The sequence below is a fragment of the Neomonachus schauinslandi genome, chromosome 14, assembly GCF_002201575.2.
Source record: "Neomonachus schauinslandi chromosome 14, ASM220157v2, whole genome shotgun sequence".
In the NCBI taxonomy this organism is placed as follows: domain Eukaryota; kingdom Metazoa; phylum Chordata; class Mammalia; order Carnivora; family Phocidae; genus Neomonachus; species Neomonachus schauinslandi.
This window is the reverse complement of record NC_058416.1, coordinates 63,901,185-63,917,242: the sequence shown is the minus strand read 5'-3', so window position 1 is coordinate 63,917,242 and position 16,058 is coordinate 63,901,185. Positions and strand designations below refer to the sequence as shown.

The 16,058-nt window shown below is 41.6% G+C and overlaps 1 protein-coding gene across 6 annotated transcripts in view; it reads left to right on the top strand.

Moving 5' to 3' along the window:
• Positions 1-16,058, top strand: part of DGCR2 (DiGeorge syndrome critical region gene 2) — a 90,772-nt gene that overhangs the window by 65,627 nt on the left and 9,087 nt on the right. For all 6 annotated transcript variants that reach the window (XM_044920866.1, XM_044920865.1, XM_044920864.1 and 3 more), the window contains one exon: positions 7,078-7,281. In XM_044920866.1, the coding sequence (XP_044776801.1) occupies positions 7,078-7,281 (204 nt within the window). The remainder of the gene's footprint in view (positions 1-7,077; positions 7,282-16,058) is intronic.

The following is a 16,058-nucleotide window of genomic DNA, read 5'->3' as shown; positions in this document are numbered from 1 at the left end:
AGCCAGGATATTGACTTGGACACAATCCACTGATCTTATTCAGCTATCTCCAGTTTTACTTGTATTCATTTGCGCGCGCGTGTGTGTGTGTGTGTGAGAGAGAGAGAGAGAGAGAGAGAGAGGGATTTATAGAGTTTTATTACTTGTCTAGGTTCCTATAACTCAGTCAAGATATGAGTAGTTCCAGCACCATAAAGATCCTCCCTATTTTTCCTTTATAACCACACGCACTTGCAACCACTGTCTGTGGTGGTAGAATTCTCCAGTGAAACCACTTGGGCCTGAGATTTCTTTTGGGGGGAGTTTTTAAATTATGAATTCAACTTACATGATGGCTATAGGACTGTTCAGATTGTCTATTTCACGTTGAGTGAATTTTTGATATTTTCTGGTTTTCAAAGAATTGATCCATTTCTTGTAAGTACTCAGATTTATGGGCATAGAATTATTCATAGTGTTCTCTTTTTTTTTAAGATTTAAAAAAAAATTTATTTGAGAGAGAGAGAACATGAGAGAGGGGAGGGTCAGAGGGAGAAGCAGACTCCCCGCTGAGCAGGGAGCCTGATGCGGAACTTGATCCTGGGACTCCAGGATCATGACCTGAGCTGAAGGCAGTCACTTAACCAACTGAGGCACCCAGGAGCCCCTCATAGTGTTCTCTTATTAACCTTCTTATGACTGCAGGATTTATAGCGATGTCCCCTATTTAATTCCTGATTTGTGTTTCTCCCATTTTGATTTTGTCAGTCTTGCTAGAGGTTTATCAGTTTTGTTGATTTTCTTGAGAACCAGCTTTTTGTATCATTGATTTTTCTCTATTTTCAATTTCACTGATTATTGTTCTTTATTATTTCCTTCTGTTTGCTTTCTTTTTCTAGTTCATCTTGTACTTTCTGGACTCAGCCTTTTCCCAAAGAGCCTTAGAGGACCTGGACACTAGTTATGCTCATGGCTTTTACGCCCTTTCAGTGGACAGAGCTAAGACATGTGTATGTGTGTGCGTGTGTGTGTGTGTGTGTGTGTATATCTTGGATGTAGATTTTTGATACTAATTTAATTGTTTTAATGATTATAGATGTATTCAAATTTTCTGGTTCTTTTTCAGTCAGTTTGATAAGTCATATTTATCTAGAGCATTGCCTATGTGTCTGAATTTTCTACTTCATTCTCATACAATTCTCTTAGCATTCCCTTAGGGTTTTTGAAGCATTCGTGTATATCATTATGACCTCCTTTTGATTTCTAATATTATTTATACCTTCTTCCTTTTTTCTTGATTAGTCTTACTGAAAATTTGGCTCTTTGATTCATCTTTGTGACTGACCAGCTTTGGGTAGTAATGGAGTCTCACTGTTGTGTATCTGTTTTCTGTGCCATTAATTTCTACTGTCAGTTTCCATCCTTTCACTTTTATTAGATTTACCCTTTTCTGGGGTGCCTGGGTGGCTCAGTCGGTTAAGCGTCTGCCTTCGGCTCAGGTCATGGTCCCAGGGTCCTGGGATCGAGCCCTGCATCGGGCTCCCTGCTTCTCCCTCTCCCTCTGCCTGCTGCCCGCCCCCCCCCCGCTTGTGCTCGCTCTCTCTCTCTCTCAAATAAATAAATAAAATCTTTAAAAAAAAAGATTTACACTTGTCTTTTTCCACCTTCTAGAGTTAGACCCTTATCTCCTTAATTTTTAGTTTTTTTCTAATATAAGGCATTAAAGTTTAATTTTCCCTGTACTTACAAACAATAAAGTACACAGATCTTAAGTGCAAGTTTGTTGAAATTGTACACATGTGTAACAACTTCCCAAATCAAGATGTGGAATATTTCTAGCCCTCCAGAAGATGCCTCCTATCCTTTTGTAGTCAGTATATTCCCCCCTTCCAGGAAGTCATTCTTATCATAGATTAATCATAGATCGTATTTACTAATAGTCTCTAATTTAGTGGTTTATGTGTATTGTGATCAGATTAACATGATATTTATGTTCTATTGTTGTTAGGATTTTTGTTACTATTCCATATGTGTGTAAACACTTGGCCGTAGGATTTTTTATACATTTATTAGCTCAGGCTTATTGATGGCATTGTTCAAGTCTGTTTGGACTGCATGGTATATCAATTGTTGAAAGAGATGTGTTTTAATCTCTTGCTGTGGATGTTGATTCATCCATTTTTCCCTGATAATTCTCTAATTTTAGCTTTATCTGTCTTGAGGTCATGTTATTGGGGGCGTAAGTACTCATAATTATTATATCTTCCTGAATTGAACCTTTTTATCATGATATAATGATCCCTTTTTATCCATACTAGTTTTTGTTGGTTTTGCTTAAAGTCTTAACTTCTTTTCCAGTGGTAGCTGCAAAATGGTATTATGAGAAGAGGCTTAATAGATAGCCAGACTTTGAATCCAAGTTTGGCCTTGGACAAGTTTCTTGAGCTCTGTCCCTTGGGTTCCACATCAGGAAAAGGGGGTAGTAGAGCACCTACCTCACCACGTTGTTGGGAGAGATTGGTCAACATACATGCAGTGCAAAGAACAGTCCTTGGCATATAGAAAGCTCTCAATATATATGAACTGTTTTCATTATTATTACATAATATTTTTGGCTAGCTTCCTTTTAATATGCCTTTTTGTACTCTTTAATTAAGTCTTCAAGTTGATTTTGGCACTTTATTTTGTGCTGTTTACCCAGGATTTTTCTTCTTTTTTATCTTTTCCTGACTTATACGAGATTAATCAACTTTTCTCTAGTCTTTTTTTTTCCTATACTGGTTCAGAAGTTCTGTTACATATGCCTGTCATGTTAGTGGTTACCCTTACATTTTTAAAGGGCATAATTGGTTTATTTTTTTAAATCTAAAGACAGTGTCTCTAACTTCCTTCTTGTTAATACAAAGACCCTATATTGTGAGGCCAGTCTAAGATCTGAATTACAAATTTACAGAATTTGCTTAGTAAGTAATTTCTTTTCTCCCTGATGGAGCCTGTAATTTCCAGTGGGCCAGTGCCACTTTGTGTGCACTGATCGAGTGAGGAAGATCTAGACTGCAGAAGGGCCTAATTTCTACTCACCGTGTGAACCACCTTTTAAGAAGGCTTAAAAAGGGACATTGGGGGCATCTGGGTGGCTCAGTCAGTTAAGTGGCTGCCTTTGGCTCAGGTCATGATCCTGGAGTCCCAGGATCGAGTCCCACATTGGGCTCCCTGCTCAGTGCTTCTCCCTCAACCTGCTCTCATGCTCTCTCTCACTCTCTCTCAAATCAATAAAATCTTTAAAAAGGGGGGGGCATTGAGAGGATGGTTAAAACCAACCCTTATCTTTCTTACAATTCTGCAGAGCACATGCCCTGCGTCTGCAACTTGGGTATGCCTCCCCTTCCCTAGATGATGAATTCACGAGGGACCTCACAGGCTGCTGAGAACAAGTGTGCTTTTCAATGAATTATTTTATGGATATCAGTCAAAAAGTCACCATCAGCTGGAACTGGAAAGCAAAGGGTTTTGTTTTTGTTTTTGTTTTTTCCCCAGTGGCAGCCATTTCAGCTCAAAAGCTCAATTCTTGGAAGACACACTTCCCTGTGCACCTAAAAATAAAAAGTAAAAAAAACCCACCAGAAGCTCTATATTGCTTTAGCTTCAGTTGTTCCCCAGCTTCTGACTTACATGGACATGTTGTCCATTATTTTAGTTTTACTTTGTTCTTATATTTCTTAAATGAATCACTTCTTGGTTTATGAGGCCAGCATTTATGTACCTTTCCTCACATGTTCATCAGTTTCTTTATTATTTCTTCTTGCATCCCACTTTTTTCTGGGTTCAGCTTTTTATTTCTCAAATACATTCTTTTTTTTTTTTTTTTAAAGATTTTATTTATTTATTTGAGAGAGAGAGAATGAGAGAGAGCAAGCACATGAGAGGGGGGAGGGTCAGAGGGAGAAGCAGACTCCCCGCCGAGCAGGGAGCCCGATGCGGGACTCGATCCAGGGACTCCAGGATCATGACTTGAGCCGAAGGCAGTCGCTTAACCAACTGAGCCACCCAGGCGCCCTCAAATACATTCTTTAGGAGCTCTTTGAGATGAGGTTGTGTTGTTAGTGCTACACTCTCTGAATGAAAAGTCTATTTTTTGTCCCCAATCCTGAATTTTCGTTCAGCTGGGTATAGATTTGTTGGTTAACAGTTACTTTTTCTCAAGACTTTGAAGATGTTATTTTATTGTTTCTGCCTGTTCCTTGCTCTGAACTATCATATGTCTTTCCTTCGTTTGTTGGGTGTGTTATAAATTTAAAACTTCTTATCTTCCTGCTCCACAAACAGGCTGTGAGCACCCCGCCCAGATGGCCAGGTCCTGCAGTGTGATAAGGCTGGCCGCTGTCATAAGTTCTCCTTGCCCTCCCCTGACTGTGACCTAGTGAGAGTCAAGTGCTCCAGTGAAATCCCCCCCCATGCCTTTGCTTGTGCACTCCACCCTGACCCCCAATAAAGCACTTGCTGTGGGTCCTCGCTCCTTCTCTGCTTCCTATCCACTTGGTTGAGCAGCACCCTTAGTGTTCTTCCTGTGTGATCCCTCCTGGTGTGCAGTGAATCTGTCGGTCCAGGACCTAGGAATATAATACACTTCGTTTTCCTGTGCCTCCCCTGGGTTCCCCTTGTGGCCATCCTGACTGACCATTGCCTGAAAGAACACAGAACAGTAGGTAATTGTCCTCTCTTGTTGCTTTTGAGTTTCTCTTTGTTGATACACTGAGGTTTCATCACATTGTGTCTGGTTATTGATTTATTTTTATTGGTCCTTTTAGGACCCCTAGGGATTTATATGTTTTGTTAATAATGGGACGATCTCAGCCATCATCTCTCTTTTTTTTAAACAGCTTTATTAAGTTATAATTCACATACTTTACAATTCACCCATTTAAAGTGTACCACTCAACGCTTTTTAGTATATTCACAGGTGAGTGTAGCTATTACCACTAATTACATGTACATCTACATCTACATTTTGCCATATACATTTTATTCAGATTAGCTTCAGATTGATACTAGGTTCATTTCAGTGATATGTGGAATGTTACCTCTTATAACCCTATTCCCTTTCCTTCTTTCTGTGATATTATTATACACATTAGGTCTGTTAGTGTTACAAACGAACAAAGCATAGTTGTTAATTACCACCTCCAGTCATTTCCTTAGCCTAGAACAGCTTTGCTTCCACATACCTCCTTTGGGCTGTTATTGGCAAACACGTTCGTTACATTTCTATATGTTAGAAGCCCAGTACTATGTTATAAACATAGTATCTTATACAATTGCCTTTTCAATCAGTTGAGAGAAAAAAAAATACTCATTTATATTGTCTTTCATAATTACATAATTATCTTTTCTAGTGCCTTTTGGTTTTTTGTATGGATCCAAATTCCTCTCTGAGGGTCACTTTCTTTTAGCCTTAAGAACTTCCTTTGGGGTGGGGCGCTTGGGTGGCTCAGTTGGTTAAGTGTCTGACTCTTGATTTTGGCTCACATCGTGATCTCAGGGTTGTGAGATAGAGCCCGCGTCAGGCCCTGTGTCAGGCTCCTCACTGGGCGTGAAGCCTGCTTAGGATTCTCCCTTTCCCTCTCTCTCTGACCCTCCCTCCTCTCATGCTCACTCTCTCTCCCTCTTTAAAAAAAAAAAAAAAAAAACTTGCGGGGGAAAAAAGATCTTACAAGAATTGGTATTTCTTATAAGGCAAGTGTGAAAGCAACAAATTCTCTCAGGTCTTGTCTGTCTGGGGAAAGTCTTTATCTTGCCTTCAGGTTTTGAAAGCTAGGTTTGCTGGATATAGGATTTTTGCTTGACAGTTTTTTCTTTGAGCACCTTGAGTATGTTATCCCACTGCCTTCTCACCTCTGTTTTTTCTGCTAAGAAGTCAGCTGTTAGTCTTATGAGGGTTCTCTTATAAGTAACAAGTCATTTCTGGCTTGCTGTTTTTAAGGTTTTCACTTTTTCTTTGAGTTTAGCACTTTGCTATGATGTGTGTGTCTGACGTGTTTAGGCTCTTTGCATTTATCCAACTTGGAGTTTGTTGTGCTTCCTACACATATAGGTTTTTCCAGTGAATTTGGGAAGTTTTCAGCAGTTATTTCTTCAGATACTTTTTTCTGCTCCTTCTACTCTCTTCTCCTTTTGGTACTTCCATTTCTTGTATGATGGTGCACTCGATGGTGTCCCACGTTTCTCCAAGGGCTGCTAATTTTTCATCATTCTTTTTTTCTCTGTTCTGGCAGAGAACAATTCTATGTGAGTTTCTTGCCCTGCATATTCCTGACCACATGAGCTTTGTAGATTTGATTCCAGTCTTAAGTGAGGCACAGACCCATGGTCGTGAGATTTCTGATGAGTTTTTTAGATATCTCTACTCCCTTTGGAGACTGAAACAAACTTCTTCTTATGTCCCTTTGCCTTTCACTGAGAATGTGTCTTTTGGAGAGCTGACCCTGCCTCATCCCTTGTCACTTCCTCCAGGCATCTGTTGTGTCTGGGGCTGGCTTAGGGCTCTTGAGTTTTCAGCTCCCTCTCGTCTCTGGCCATGGCCATTTCTCTTCCTCTAGCCCCAGGTCAGGTCTGCACAGAGTTTACTGTGTGTGTCTTGGGACTAGTGGACTTTGTAAACAGAGCCAGCAGCTTCTTGGGAGAATCATTGGAGACACATTCTCAAATGTGTTGTAAAATGGTTAATATGCATGGCAGCTGCATCTTAAAATTGAGGAAATCTCTAAGTAAACTGCTTAGGCAAACACTTGAAAGCAAACACTTCTCCATGGGCTTTCCCCTGGAATCTAGCACTCTTCTCTCTCCTAGGTGTCTGGGCTCATGGCCAGGTGTGCCCTGACCAGGTGTGCTTTGTCCTAACAGTGAGCTGTAGTGACCTCTCTCAGATAGCCACTTCCTCTGGTTGTGGGCCAGATTCACACACTCCAGCACTGGGAGGGCTCTCAGGTTGATCTTGCAAACTCCTCTGTTGTCATGTCTGCTACCTAGACCCAGCTGGGGAGAGTCAGGGCTCCTTCTGCTGATAATGCATACATATATGCATGTATGTGCATGTTGCAGGTCAAACATGCGTTGACATCAAGGACAATGTGGTGGATGAAGGTTTCTACTTCACACCCAAAGGAGACGACCCATGCCTGAGCTGCACCTGCCATGGTGGGGAGCCCGAGATGTGTGTGGCTGCCCTCTGTGAGAGGCCCCAGGGCTGCCAGCAGTACCGCAAGGACCCCAAGGAATGCTGCAAGTTCATGTGCCTGGACCCAGGTGAGACTGATGGTGGGTCATGAGTCAGCCCCCCTGTTCTGAGCTGGAGCCCAGATGTCCCTTTGCTTTCGAAGTGGTAGGGACTCATGAGAGCTCATGGCACATGGCATAGCAACAGTGGCAGCATTTGTTGACAGAGCTGTCCTGACTGCTTTGAGGGCCAACTGCTCTTGTGGGCATGTGTGTGTCACATGACCCAGCCTTCTCTAACTGCCACCTTACAGGTTGGCTTGTGTCAGCTCTCAGGTAGGTAACAAGTACTGTACACCAGTGAACTTGAACTTGAATGTTGGTGTCTGTTCATGAATCAGCTGTAACTGATGGCTTCAAACCTGACCTTTCTCCTCTCAAGACTTATGTCCCCATTTGAGCTCTTTTCCGAGTATGGTGATGTGGACGGTAATGACAGTTTTTATTGCTTATAGTGATTGATTTTTACCATTAAGATCTTTCAGAAAAAATTAAATATTACCCTCAGTTTTGAGAAAGAAACTCCTTTCTACCAGGTGGTGTTTGTGGTTAGACACTATGCAGGCATGTGGTCTCTAGATAGCCCTCTTCCTTTCCTTTAAAAAAAAAGAGCAGCAGTTAGCAACCTGCTCTGTACGACCATTAGTGGGCATCACACTCCATACAGCATGCTGGATTATTCTCCACACCAGTGCAGTTGGCATCTCTATGAATTCATAATCTCAAGTGAAATGTAAATCAAAAGCATGAATTTATTTTTTTATCTTGGCAGTGTGAGAGAGACGTGGACAGGGCCTTGTGGAAGTCCCTAAGCTCATGGACCCTGTAGAAGAGAAGGTTGGGCAGGGCGTGGTGGCCATCTCCATCCTCCAGGGCCCCTGTGGAGGAGAAACTGCTTTGCCTAGTGCTGGTGGGACAGGAGCTGGAACTGGTGTGTGAGGGCCACACAACTAGAGCTCTCATTAAGTAGAGAGTTGTCAGTGTCCCTACATGCCAGGAAGGGCTTCTGGGGGAGAGGGCAAAGCAGTGTCAGAGGGTGTCTGAAGTTTGGCAGAATCAGACACTTTGGCACATGTCCCAGACGTGCAATCGGCTGTGGAGAGTGCAGAGGAGCCTACCAGGGAGAGTGGAGGTCCGTGAGGGTACACTTGGGCCTCCCTATCTCACAGAGTAGATTGTATCTGCTTGTACAAGATGCATTCCTATGGGATTCTGACAAGGACTGATTGGGTGCTTACCAGGTCTCCTGTGTCCTGGCCACATCACTCTGAACCTCCAGCTCACTTACCTTCCACAGGAGTCAAACTCTGGCTTTCATAAGCCACATCACCTGGATTTCTCATTCCATCTCTTAGGAGTCTACCAGTATTGCCTTACCCCTCTATCCAGGCTTTGTCAGAATGACTAGGCCTATATAAAGCCTGTAGGCAAGGCTTGCCTAGCCCTGAGGACTTCTCAGCAGAGCAGGGCTCTCAGGGCCTCTGGATGAGACCACAGCTGCTGCAGGCCATTCTCCTGTGCAGCCAGAGCAGCTTATCCAGAACTTCTCCCTGCCTCTTGTTCAGCCTTACTTTTGCAGGCTCCTAACTGCTTCCCAGGCTGAGTGTCTTCCCTGGGAAGTGACTGTATTCCAACAAGGACAGAGACACTGCCACCCAAACTGGGGACATTGGGAAAGTATCCCCTTCAACAAAGCAAGGATGTCTGCTCTCACCACTCTGTTCATGGTTGTATAGGTCAAGGGCAGTGCCAGAAAATGAAAAGGTATCCAGACCAGAAGGGGAAAATGAAATCATCTTTTTTTTTAGTAGATGACATGATTGTCTGCATAGAAAATCCCAGAGGATCTACAAGAAAGTTACTAAAACTAGTAAGTGTGTTTAGCAAGGTCTCCACATACAAAGTCATATATAAAACTCCATTGTTTTTGTATATACTACCTGTGAACAGTTGGAAATTGAAATATCTAAGAAAAGTACCATTTACAGTAGCACCAAAAAAACATGAAATACTTAGGTATAAGCCTTACAAATAGGTGCACAATCTCTATGCTACAAACCATAAAATACTGATGAAAGAAATCAAAGGTGTAAATAAAAGGAGAGGTATACCATGTTCATGGGTCATAAGACTCAATATCATTAGGCACTTAACTCCCCCCAAATTATCTGTGGATACAATGCTGTCCTAACCCAAATTCCAGCAGACTTTTTACAGACATTGACAAGCTGATTCTAATATTTATGTAGAAGAGTGCCTGGCTGGCTCAGTCAGTGGAGCACAGGACTCTTGATCTCAGGGTTGCAAGTTCGAGTCCCATGTTGGGTGTAGAGATTACTTAAAAGCTTAAAAAAAAAAAAGATAAATAAAACTTATGTAGAAAGACAAAGGAATTAGAATAGCTAAAACAGTTTTTGAAAAGAATAAAGTTGGAGGATTCATGGTACCTGATTTAAAACTTACTGTATGGTCATAGTAATCAAAACAGTGTGGTATTATCAAAAGAAGAGATACATAGATCAGTGGAACAGAATAGTCTAGAAATAGTCCCACACATATATGGTCAACTAATATTTGACAACAGTACAAAGGCAATTAAATGGAGAAAGGATATCTTTTAACAAATGATGCTGGAGGGGGCGGAGCAAGATGGCGGAGGAGTAGGAGACCTGGATTTCGTCTCCTCTCAGGAATTCAGCTGGATAGGGATCAAACCATTCTGAACACCTACAAACCCAACAGGAGATCGAAGAAAGGAATAGCAACAACTCTCTGAACAGAAAAGCGACCACTTTCTGGAAGGTAGGACGTGCGGAGAAGTGAATCCGAGGTGATATTCAGGAGGATAGACGGCGGGGGAGGGGCCTCCGTCGGCCGCTTCTGGCAAGTGATAGAGCCGCGGAGCACAAAATTTGAACTTTTAAGAAGTCGGCTCCGCTGAGGGACGGCACTCTGGTGGCTAAGCGGGAGGTGGAACCCTCGCGGGACAGCGTGGTCTCAGGACCCTCGGGGTCACAGAAAGACCGGGGGTGCCTGAGTGTGGCAGAGCTCCCAGGTATCGGAGCAGGGAAGCCAGCTGCAGAGGCGGAGCCCAGGCGCGGGCTCTCAGCTCGGGGTGGCCATAAACCGTGATCCGCAGCACAGTCGGGCCACTGCTCCTCCAGCAGGGACCCAACAAGCGGCAGATCCGGGGAGACTCACCTTCTTCCCCCTGGAGGAGCCGCGCGGGAGTGCACCGCAGGGATCTGCTGGGTTTGGAGACTCCACCCGGGGTCGGGTGCCAGAGATAAAAACGCGCGGTCACAGGCCGGGTGAGCACGGAGTGCGGCTGGAGATGGGAGTGACTGACGGCTTTTCTCTCCGGGCTCAGTGAGAAGCGGGGCCCCGAGTTCTCGGCTCCTCCGGGCGAAGATTGGGAGGCCGCCATTTTCACTCTCCGCCTCCAAAGCTGTACGGAAAGCTCGCAGGGAACAAAAGCTCCGGAGAGCAAACCCGAGCAGATTACTTAGCCAGGAGGGGGCAAGGGCGGGGCAATTCTGCCTCCGGCAGAGACATTTGGAAACCACGGCAACAGGCCCCTCCCCAGAAGAGCAGCGAGAACAGCCAGCCAAGACCAAGTTTACCGATCAATGAGAACGGCAGAACTCCAGCGCTAGGGGAATACTGCACATAGAATTCATGGCTTTTTTACCATGATTCTTTAGTCTTTCAAAGTTAATTTTTTTTTAACTGTCTTTTTTTCTTTTTGAATTTTTCTTTTTCCCTTTTTCAACCAACATCTTATCAATCCCTTTTTTAAAAAAAAAATTTTTTTATTTTTCATTTTTAGAGTCATATTCTATCCCTTCATAGTAGTTACCCGTATTTTTGGCTTATATATATAGTTGTTCTCTCTTTAAAATTTTGAGATAGTTTCTTCTAACAGATTAAAATATACCCTAAATCTCTAGTATATGGTGTTTTCTATTCCCCTGCCTGATCACGTCCTCTCCCTTTATTTTTTCTTTTTTCTTTTCTTAAATCCTCTTCTTTCTTTTTTCAAACAACTTCTTATCAATTCCTTTTATAAAATTTTTTGTAATTTCCATCTTTACAGTCATATTCCATCCCTTCATCATATCAACCCTTATTTTTGTACATATATAAGTTTTTCTTTCTTTAAAATTTTGGGAGGCACTTTCTTCTAAAAGACCAAAATACACCCCAAATCTAGTGTGTGGCACTGATCTATATACCAGCCTGATCATATTTGATCACATTCTGGTTTTTTTTTGTTGTTGTTGTTGTTTTGTTTTGTTTGTTTTTGTTTTTATCTTTATCTTTTTCTTTTTCTTTCTTTCCCTTTCTTTTCCCACTGCTTCAGGTCTTTTCTCATTTGTTTAGAGTATATTTTCAGGGGATGTTGTTACCCTGCTGGCATTTTGTTCTCTCATTAATCTATTCTCCTCTGCACAAAATGACAAGACGGAAAAAATCACCTCAACAAAAAGAACAAGAGGTAGTACCGACTGCCAGGGACCTACTCAATACAGACATTAGTACGATGTCAGATCTAGAGTTCAGAATCATCACTTTAAAGATACTAGCTGGGCTTGAAAAAAATATGGAAGTTATTAGAGAAACCCTTTCTGGAGAAGTAAAAGAACTAAAATCCAACCAAGTAGAAATCAAAAAGGCTATTAATGAGGTGCAATCAAAAATGGGGGCACTAACTGCTAGAATAAATGAGGCAGAAGAGAGAATCAGTAATATAGAAGATGAAATGATGGAAAATAAAGAAGCTGAGAAAAAGAGATAAACAACTACTGGATCACGAGGGTAGAATTCGAGAGATAAGCGATACCATAAGATGAAACAACATTAGAATAATTGGGATCCCAGAAGAAGAAGAGAGAGAGAGGGGGGCAGAAGGTATAATGGAGCAAATTATAGCAGAGAACTTCCCTAATTTGGGGAAGGAAACAGGCATGAAAATCCAGGAAGCACAGAGAACCCCTCTCAAAATCAATAAAAATAGGTCAACACCCCGACATCTAATAGTAAAACTTACGAGTCTCCAAGACAAAGAGAAAATCCTGAAAGCAGCTCGGGAGAAGAGATATGTAACCTACAAGGGTAGAAACATTAGATTGGCAACAGACCTATCCACAGAGACCTGGCAGGCCAGAAAGGACTGGCAGGATATATTCAGAGCACTAAATGAGAAAAATATGCAGCCAAGAATACTCTATCCAGCTAGGCTGTCATTGAAAATTGAAGGAGAGATAAAAAGCTTCCAGGACAAACAAAAACTAAAGGAATTTGCAAACACAAAACCAGCCCTACAGGAAATCTTGAAAGGGGTCCTCTAAGCAAAGAGAGAGCCTAAAAGCAACATAGACCAGAAAGGAACACAGACAATATACGGTAACAGTCACCTTACAGGCAATACAATGGCACTAAATTCCTATCTTTCAATAGTTACCCTGAATGTAAATGGGCTCAATGCCCCAATCAAAAGACACAGGCTATCAGACTGGATTAAAAAACAAGACCCATCGATATGCTGTCTGCAAGAGACTCATTTTAGACCCAAAGACACCCCCAGATTGAAAGTGAGGGGGTGGGAAACCATTTATCATGCTAATGGACACCAAAAGAAAGCTGGGGTGGCAATCCTTCTATCAGACAAATTAGATTTTAAACCAAAGACTGTAATAAGAGATGAGGAAGGACATTATATCCTACTTAAAGGGTCTATCCAACAAGAAGATCTAACAATTGTAAATATCTATGCCCCTAACATGGGAGCAGCCAATTATATAAGGCAATTAATAACAAAAGCAAAGAAACACATCGACAACAATACAATAATAGTGGGGGACTTTAACACCCCCTCACTGAAATGGACAGATTGTCTAAGCAAAAGATCAACAAGGAAATAAAGACTTTAAATGACACACTGGACCAAATGGACTTCACAGATATATTCAGAACCTTCCATCCCAAAGCAACGGAATACACATTCTTCTCTAGTGCCCATGGAACATTCTCCAGAATCGATCACATCCTAGGTCATAAATCAGGTCTCAACCGGTACCAAAAGATTGGAATCATTCCCTGCCTATTTTCAGACCACAATGCTTTGAAACTAGAACTCAATCACAAGAGGAAAGTCAGAAAGAACTCAAATCCATGGAGGCTAAAGAGCATCCTACTGAAGAATGAATGGGTCAACCAGGAAATTAAAGAAGAATTAAAAAAATACATGGAAACCAATGAAAATGAAAACACAACTGTTCAAAATCTTTGGGATGCAGCAAAGGCAGTCCTAAGAGGAAAGTATATAGCAATACAAGCCTTCCTCAAGAAGCAAGAAAGGTCTCAAGTACACAACCTAACCCTACACCTAAAGGAGCTGGAGAAAGAACAGCAAATAAAACCTAAACCCAGCAGGAGAAGAGAAATAATAAAGATCAGAGCAGAAATCAATGAAATAGAAACTAAAAGAACAGTAGAACAGATCAACGAAACTAGGAGCTGGTTCTTTGAAAGAATTAACAAGATTGATAAACCCCTGGCCAGACTTATCAAAAAGAGAAGAGAAATGACCCAAATCAACAAAATCATGAATGAAAGAGGAGAGATCACAACCAACACCAAAGAAATACAAACAATTATAAGAACATATTATGAGCAACTCTGTGCCAGCAAATTAGATAACCTGGAAGAAATGGAGGCATTCCTAGAGATGTATCAACTACCAAAACTGAACCAGGAAGAAATAGAAAACCTGAACAGACCTATAACCACTAAGGAAATTGAAACAGTCATCAAAAATCTCCCAAAAAACAAAAGCCCAGGGCCAGATGGCTTCCCAGGGGAATTCTACCAAACATTTCAAGAAGAATTAATACCTATTCTTCTGAAACTATTCCAAAAAATAGAAATGGAAGGAAAACTTCCAAACTCATTTTATGAGGCCAGCATTACCTTGATCCCAAAACCAGACAAAGACCCCATCAAAAAGGAGAATTACAGACCAATATCCCTGATGAACATGGATGCAAAAATTCTCACCAAAATACTAGCCAATAGGATCCAACAGTACATTAAAAGGATTATTCACCATGACCAAGTGGGATTTATCCCTGGGCTGCAAGGTTGGTTCAACATCCGCAAATCAATCAATGTGATACAATACATTAACAAAAGAAAGAACAAGAATCATATGATCCTCTCAATAGATGCAGAAAAAGCTTTTGACAAAGTACAGCATCCTTTCTTGATCAAAACTCTTCAGAGTATAGGGATCGAGGGTACATACCTCAATATCATAAAAGCCATCTATGAAAAACCTACAGCGAATATCATTCTCAATGGGGAAAAACTGAGAGGTTTCCCCCTAAGGTCAGGAATGTGGCAGGGATGTCCACTATCACCACTGCTATTCAACATAGTATTGGAAGTCCTAGCCACAGCAGTCAGACAACAAAAAGAAATCAAAGGCATCCAAATTGGCAAAGAAGAAGTCAAACTCTCACTCTTTGCAGATGATATGATACTTTATGTGGAAAACCCAAAAGACTCCACCCCAAAACTGCTAGAACTCATACAGGAATTCCGTAAAGTGGCAGGATATAAAATCAATGCACAGAAATCAGTGGCATTCCTATACACCAACAACAAGACAGAAGAAAGAGAAATTAAGGAGTCGATCCCATTTACAATTGCACCCAAAACCATAAGATACCTAGGAATAAATCTAACCAAAGAGACAAAGGAGCTGTACTCAGAAAACTATAAAATACTCATGAAAGAAATTGAGGAAGACACAAAGAAATGGAAAAACGTTCCATGCTCATGGATTGGAAGAACAAATATTGTGAACATGTCAATGCTACCTAGAGCAATCTACACATTCAATGCAATCCCCATCAAAATACCATCCACTTCTTTCAAAGAAATGGAACAAATAATCCTAAAATTTGTATGGAACCAGAAAAGACCCCGCATAGCCAGAGGAATGTTGAAAAAGAAAAGCAGAGCCGGCGGCATCACAATTCCGGACTTCCAGCTCTATTACAAAGCTGTCATCATCAAGACAGCATGGTACTGGCACAAAAACAGACACATAGATCAATGGAACAGAATAGAGAGCCCAGAAATGGACCCTCAACTCTATGGTCAACTCATCTATGACAAAGCAGGAAAGAATGTCCAATGGAACAAAGACAGTCTCTTCAACAAATGGTGTTGGGAAAATTGGATAGCCACATGCAGAAGAATGAAACTGGACCATTTCCTTACACCACACACAAAAATAGACTCCAAATGGTTGAAAGACCTCAATGTGAGACAGGAGTCCATCAAAATCCTAAAGGAGAACACAGGCAGCAACCTCTTTGACCTCAGCCGAAGCAACTTCTTCCTAGAAACATCGCCAAAGGCAAGGGAAGCAAGGGCAAAAATGAACTATTGGGACTTCATCAAGATAAAAAGCTTTTGCAAAGCAAAGGAAACAGTCAACAAAACCAAAAGACAACCGACAGAATGGGAGAAGATATTTGCAAATGACATATCCGATAAAGGGCTAGTATCCAAAATCTATAAAGAACTCATCAAACTCAACACCCAAAGAACAAAGAATCCAATCAAGAAATGGGCAGAAGACATGAACAGACATTTTTCCAAAGAAGACATCCAAATGGCCAACAGACACATGAAAAAGTGCTCAATATCGCTCGGCATCAGGGAAATCCAAATCCAGACCTCAATGAGATACCACCTCACACCAGTCAGAATGGCTAAAATTAACAAGTCAGGAA